General features: G+C 39.9%; 1 protein-coding gene across 1 annotated transcript in view; it reads right to left on the bottom strand.

The window, feature by feature from the left end:
- Positions 1-2,369: 2,369 nt before the first annotated feature.
- Positions 2,370-7,657, bottom strand: part of LOC106530311 (coxsackievirus and adenovirus receptor homolog) — a gene marked incomplete at its 5' end in the record, with an annotated part of 23,062 nt that continues 17,774 nt past the window's right edge. Inside the window, 1 exon segment of the mRNA XM_014025911.1 lies at positions 2,370-5,423. Within this exon segment, the coding sequence (XP_013881365.1) occupies positions 5,141-5,423 (283 nt within the window).

A 7,657-nucleotide genomic window follows, 5' to 3' on the forward strand; every position in this document is an offset into this window, starting at 1 on the left:
GCCTCATCCCGGCCGCTTCACACTCGGATGTGAACCGCTCCAGTGAGAGCTGCAGATCTCGTTCTGATGAAGCCAACAGGATCACATCATCCGCAAAAAGCAGAGATGCGATCCTAAGGCCACCAAAACGGATCCCCTCAACACCTCGGCTGCACCTAGAAATTCTGTCCATGAAAGTAATGAACAGAATCCGTGACAAAGGGCAGCCTTGGCGGAGTCCAACTCTCACCGGGAACAAGCCCGACTTACTGCCGTCAATTTTAACCACCTCGGCGACCTCGTCCCCAGAGATCGGAGAGCCCAACCCAAAGTCCCCAGGCTCAGCTTTGTTTGCTTTTTCAATGTGAATTATGTTTATGCTGTACAATGCACTGCTGTCTCCAATATAGTTTTATCACCATCCACCAAAAGCTCTGTGTTTGTTTGCCATTGATTTTGTGAAACCCTGAGAAGGAAATTTAGTGCCTAAATAACAGAATGTTACATCCAGTCTTGTATTTTATAAATTCTGGTCATTGCAATCATTTGGTTTAAACAGAGATGAAGACTGTGGGATTTATCATATCAGGCCTTTTTGTCTCCGTGAACAAAAATTGATGAAGTCTGACGTTAAATGGGTGTGACCAGGAAGTCAGATGCATACGTTAAAAGGTTGGTTCATCATTTGAATTTTGTTATTTCTGTGCAGTCTCTTAGAGCAGCCTGTGACAGATGCTGCTCCTTATAATTTGTTATTGTTTATGTTCTGATAAGGCCCAAGGCCTTTTTACTCTGTGTGCTGCTGGAGCTGRTTAGAGTAGAAATGAAAATAAAAACTTTTTAGAAGAAAATCAAATAGTTTTCTGCTATTTTACTCAGACTTCCATTTATTGATCACAGATTTCTTTACAACTGGACAGATTTTAGTGAAACTTGAAAGTAAATCTTGGATGTACATCCACAACTAAACAAATATATCTGGTATAGTACTGGGTATTTTCCTGATGGCCATCTTTGTAGTTCTTTATTTGTAGTCTCATTTTATGGTTATCTTAAGCAGGATTGAACCCAAAAGTTAATCAGTTCAAGGTATTAGTCCACTTATAATTTTGTGAAAGTTTCAGTACGATCCTGTCATTAGTTCATGAGATATCTTGCTAACAGTAAGGTGTCTCTTTAAAACTTAAAGCTCTGTCTCTGTTATTATGATTGTCTTGTTTCAATACCTGGTGTGTAATAAATTAACTTTAAACTATTTTTAACTTCCAGTGCAATTTTCTCAAACGGTTTTCAGACRAAAGAACTCGGCGAGATCAAAGGTGAGCCAAAGACAAAAATCCTGATCTCAACACTAGCCTGGCCCTTGCCTTCCTACACAGTTMCGCTCAATTCTAGTTTCCCTTCTCTGCTCCGTCTGGGATTTCTCCCATACACAAGGATTTCTCTGGTAGAATTTCAACCAGGCCAAGCAAGGGGAGTTGTGAACATTGACCCCAATTTTCTGCACTGTTTTAGTCTGCCTGACTTTATCAATGGCAGCGGAGGAAATGAATGAAGCTGTTCGGTCTATGTTAACAAGGCTTCCAAATTAAATATAATTTGTCTCATAAAGCCTGCAGCACTCATTTACAGCTCACGCAATTTCTGGTTAGCTTCTTAGCTTAGCTTCTTTCATGGTTGAGCTGACGCACTACATACAGTACATCACAGCCAAATGTTACCGATAGGGTAAATCAGATCCAATCATTTTAAACTTCAACAGAGTCTATGATTCCAGCAAGGAATCACTTCTCAGTAGCGGAGAGTCCAGACCATCTGCACAAAGCAAAGCGAAGAACAAGGAGCCGGGTTTTACCAGGCTAATGCATATCTTGACTCAACAGAAGATGTCCTGATGCATCTCAGTAATCCAGGTAAAAAATCAAAAGGAAAAAAAAAACATCTTTCAACAGAAGATGATCTTAATCTACAACTCTGGGATAAAAGGCAGAGGGCAATGTTCAAAACATTCTGGGCCTTTTCTAGTAGTTTTCTAAATCTGCAGCAGTAATTAAGACAAAGCATAACAGATGATTGGTAGCTTTAATCAAAGTAGCTGGGTCACAAACCTGTGAGTTTATTCTTAGCTGAAAAGCAAGAACTGGAGATGGCAGGCAGTAATTGTTCCTGCCCCCTTATTGATTAATTACAGTCATTAAGTGGTTAGAAAGTCACCTCACCTGKTGTAAAGGCTGGAAATACTGGCTGATTAAAATAAATCACAGTCAGAAAGCTGCAGGAGGCTGAGTTCTTGGAGAACAATTCACTGTGGCAACGAGAGATTTAAGTTCTAGTCACGCTTAAAACAATTAGTTGCTAACAACCGAATGAGTAATCATGGGCGACCACAGTTTTTAATTTAAACGACTTTTATTATTCAAAAATACAGCACAAAAATACACACAGAAAGAAAATCTGTTTTTCACACAGAGTGCATCTCAGTGGAGTCTTTATACAGTTTAAGTATGCTAATTTTAAAGCTATTGTTAATATTGTTAGTAGTTCATATTCATTTCTAAAGCATACAGAAAGAGAAACAAGGCTACCTCCCCTGGAGAACTGTACACTTTACCAGCAGGAAGTAGATTTCTACAAGGGCCCATTCTGAGCAAAAGCTTTTGTGTAAAATACAACTGCTCACATAAACACACATTCACAGGATAGTGGTAAAATAAAACTGACAGATTGGTTTTTGTGGTCCAAGACAGTTTAAATATTAATTTTCTTGGCTTTACCAAATAAGTGTAACATGAAATTATAATTAGAAGCCAAGACTGGTACAAACACACACAAACATACCAAAAAGCTTCATCACTGTGCTGACTGACCCTACCTCTTCTGTTTTCCCCATTTGATCTGCTTAAGGAACTATCTCAGTGGGCTGCGACTAGCTGGTGATTTGCATTCTCCAACGAGTCTCCAAACCATCTTGCAACATTTTCAGGAGTTTCCAATCTCCTTGGTTGAGTCACAGATTAGACAACAGATTTCCTCTCTGGTGGAAGAATACGTCCAGGTCTACAACCACACAAACAATAATCAAAAACCACTGGATCCAATTCTGCTCATCTTCATTTAAAGTCCATTCCAGTAGATTAAATCATAAACATGGGGGCGGCTGCCAAGTTGGGTGGAAGAGCGAGCCGAGTACGACAGGAGAGGAGGTGGGCAAAAAAAATACCATGCCAGGCCTAGAACACAATTTTACAAGCTGCTCACACAACAATCAGCAGCAGTTTTTGTGCAAAGATGTTTGCAAACACAACAAATTCAGTGAAGCTCAACAGATAATTATTATCTTGCAATTTTGAGTTTTTGATTAGTCAACAACTGTTGCAGCTTAGTGAGATACTACGTCTGGGAACAGCAGAGTCACATACAGATGGACAGACAATTCAATCATTCAGTGTTGTGTTTAGACAGAGATATTTTAAATTCAGAGCCACATATTTCCTAAGAGAGAGAAAGTTAATTACTACTATTACAGTGATAGTTGTAAAAAGCAAACAGAATATAAAACAAAATGTTAAAAACCTAATTTAGCTATGGCCTACGAGCAAACAATTCAACTAGATCCAACTGAGGCAAAGAGAAAACAACTGTGCAACGACAGAACGAAATGAACATCACTTAGGCAGGGCACAGAAATCTGAGTGATCTGAGGAGAACTGAGGGGAAGTGTAAGGCTAAAATAAGGCATCAGCGCAATGAAAAAAAGAAACTAACTGCTCAATATACAAGTTAAATATAAAACAAACTTCTTATTCTTCTAAAGCCTAACATGTTCGAGTTTGGTATAAAATAATCTGAATCTCATGAGACTGGTTTATTTAAAATGACTGATAAAACAGGCCTGAGAACACAAACGAAGGTCAAACATGAGTGCAGTTACACACACAAAAAATAAAAAAAATAAAAAAAAATGAGCAGTATTCCAAGGCCTACCATTGTTCCACTCTGGGAACTTTCTTCATGCACCCGTGATTAYCATCCTTCATTAAATTCTCCAATTAATGCAACATAAGCTTCCAAAGATTTGATATCAACTACAGAGAAAAGGTCAATCAAGGTATGGCCTCCTTGTAGTGCAACAACAGATCTGCAGGATCACATATTATGCACAGAACAGTGATTAATTAGGAATTAGTGCTTTTGGTTTGCTGATTTGGTGAGGAGGGGATTCTATTTGTCCTGCTTGCCTTTGAGGTCAGGGGCCTTTAAGCAGTCAAACACAATCAGAGCTGAGTGTTCAGTGAACCTTGCTGTTCAGCTGCTGTTATTACTGGCCAATCCAGGTCTTCTAAGACTTCTGGAGAGGGGTTGGAGGATGGACGCTGGTTCTTTTTAAGCCCGCATCAAGCATTAATCCCTCCAATCACAATACATGGCGGCAAGAGCCACCACCTCAATATCAGCCAATCCTTACTCTTTAAATCCCCCACCTAAACTCACAGCAAGCCTTTCAAACAATAACGAATCAACGGAAAGAAGCTAATCTGGTTTTAGCTAGCTCAGAGTATTAAACCAAATTTCATTCTAAGCAGTCTTGTTTAAAAAATAACCAAAAGAGTCTGTTACATTTAAAAAATAAAATCAAATAAATTGGACTACCGGGATGATTGTTCTACTTTTACGTGAGAATTTATATAAGTTCTGTTCACACACACAWCCTTACATTTAAACATACCTTACAGCTGCAGTTTTACACAAACATGCAAACATGCAGCTGTGCAGTCAGCCAATCAGGGGCTTGGATCTGTTTGAAATATACAGCGAGAGCCGACTATGTTAAACAAAACATGCATTTAGGTATGTACAATATTTCATATTGACCACTCTGCTTTATATCCACACCAATCCAGTTTCCTGTGAGAAAAAACATCCAGGATGTTAAATGAATATGTTTTTTGTTTTGTTTTCATCTTTCATAAAAAGTTAATGTGCTTAGATTCCAGCACAACTTCCCACAGCAGAGCAATAGGCCCTCAGAAGGAGAGGACCTTCCAATTTGTAAATAATAAAGAGCAACAGGTCAGGCGTGTCAGCCCACCCAACCCCACCCCACCTCTTGCTCCACCTTCATTAGCTAGTGTCTGGAGTCCCTTCATGAGAAGAGAACATGCTAGACGATTGAGCCGTCCCTGTTCTGGGCAGGGGTCATGACAGGGATGGCCCCCATGCGGCTGAGGTTAGGCCCGCCCATCCTGATCGAGGAGGGCAGGGGCATTGGGGCCTGGCTCGGGGGTCTCTCGTACTCCTCCGATGAGGGAATCTTGTCGTACTGAGTCTTCAGGGCGTACTCGTGCAGGTTGGAAGGTGACATGGATCCTAGGGAGGAGCGCTGGCTGCCCATGGTGAAGCTGCGTGCTGTTGAAACACGACTCTTGGGAGGGGGCACATCCTCTCTGAGAATAAATAGAGCACACAGCAACATATTCAGACAACATAGCAGATGGTTAATTTTAGGGGCATTATGAGACAGGGTGATATTTTAAAAAAGACATATCATGACTTTAAATCTTTCTTTTTCACATTTAAATCCTTCAGTTGGGGTCTAAATAAAATGGAACTGCAAAGCTTTTGTCTGAATTCCTCCTTATTGTAACTCCACAAGTCCCTCTTTCACCCCTTTATTGAGGCGTAGCTCAGATCAACTCGTTTTGAGGCTGTCTCTTTAAATGGGCAATATCATGTAAAATCAACTTTTTTGAGTTTTATATCATGTTATAATGTTATAATCTCATACAAAACATGCCCAAAGTCTTGCTTTGACTCATTCATGCATGTTTGAGAAATCCTGCAGTGTTTTTAGGCAGCCATGCAGAGGAGCAAAACGACAGGTGGGGACCAGAAACGCCTCTGGGATGTGTCTCCAAGCCAAGCTTCCTCATCACGGAGCACACCTCCCCACATCCCACACCCCACACCCCTCCCATGACTCCTGCAGGCTCTCGGCAGTAACAAAGCAAATGAGTGAAACTGAAAGTGAAACTGTCTGCTGAGCTCCACTACTTCTCACTCAGTGAAGCTTTTTTCAGATTCAAAATATATTTGAGGAAATGTATTTTCAGATGCCAAGTAAACTGCATCATAGCGCACGCGCACCTCCCCACATACCCCGCCCATGACTCCTTCAGTGAAACTGAAACTGTCTGCTGTGCTCTGAACACTAGTTCTCACTCCGTGAAGTTCTTTTCAGNCACACACACTGAAATGGGCGGGACAGAAGCGGAAGGTGGTTCTTAAAGAGACAAGAGTCCAATTTCAAGGTGTTTAGAAGAGGACGTGATGAGAAGATAAGTTTATTTTCTATTTAAACATAAAAACAGTGTTTTAATAACAGCTAAAGGTGACATAGATACTTTATTATGGTACAGTATTTAAGTATATGCCTGAGAAACACATAATATTGCCCCTTTAAATCCAAATGAGGCGTTTCACAGCCCGTCCCCTCCACCTTCCAGACCAGTTTAATCGAACTTAGAGGGGTTTACGACTACATAGCTGTGCAAAAAATTTTTATTTAAAAATTAAAAAGATTTATTTACAAATTAAAAAAAAAAGTCTGACCCAGAATCACTTGTTGCAAAAACTGTGACATAATAGTTCAGAAAACGTGATAGAAAATAGAGACAACGGAATGAGTTGAAAAATATTAATCAATCAAAATCAATATAGAGATATCTATGCAGCACTGGGCAAGACTAAATTAAACCTTTCTGCCTCCTAGAGACTCCAAGTACACAACAAAATGATTTCACAGCTAATAAAGAGGATTTTGGGAGATAGATCTTCTTAACAATTTTTATAAAATAGCTTTAGTCACAAACTCAACTGACTGATGCTCCTGATTTGTCTTGAGTGTCTTCAGACTTTAAAACTATGCATGGCCTTCTTATTTTTCTTCAGGAGCCAAACTTACTGTCACAGCAGTGTCATAATGATACAGATATAGGAAATTAGCCATCCCCACTTGCTACAATGATACAAAAAACAAGATAGTGAAAACGTGATGCACAGATATCTGTCATTATAGAAGGCTTGTGTCACTGTTTTTAGTCTTTTAACTCCTTTTTTGATAATTTGCTCCTATAATACTATAAAAATGAAAACTGCTTAATACTGCAGTCCATAGCTAAATATTTTATTTATTTTAGGTGATTCTATGCTCAAGATGATGTCTGAAGTATGATTATGGATGCATCATTAATCGTTTCATAATCACGCTGCATTCCTCTGAAGTGTAATCAAATCGTGCCGTGCCTAAAAATTCCAGCCACTACTCAGGACTCTGCAGGAGTCATTTCAAGAGCAGGACATGATTGGACTCAATAAAAAGGGGAAATAATTGGACTGGGCTCGTTTGATTGATACAGCAGCATCTGCACTGCAAAGTCACAAAGACTGTGTAATAGCCTATAGGGACGTAGCAGAGTGTTTAAATACAACGATGTCCTCTTCTCCCTCTGCCACCACATTAATGCTTAATAAGCAGCAATAATCCAGTTAAATGCTCAATCAAATGGAGCCTTAGGGGCCACAGCTTGTTCAGTCTACAGCATCATGCAGAGATGTTCCAGCAAAAACTGTGTGCGTGTGTGTGTGTGTGTGTGTGTGTGTGTGTGTGTGTGTGTGTGTG

Source organism: Austrofundulus limnaeus, unplaced genomic scaffold, assembly GCF_001266775.1.
Source record: "Austrofundulus limnaeus strain Quisiro unplaced genomic scaffold, Austrofundulus_limnaeus-1.0 Scaffold508, whole genome shotgun sequence".
Lineage (NCBI taxonomy): Eukaryota > Metazoa > Chordata > Actinopteri > Cyprinodontiformes > Rivulidae > Austrofundulus > Austrofundulus limnaeus.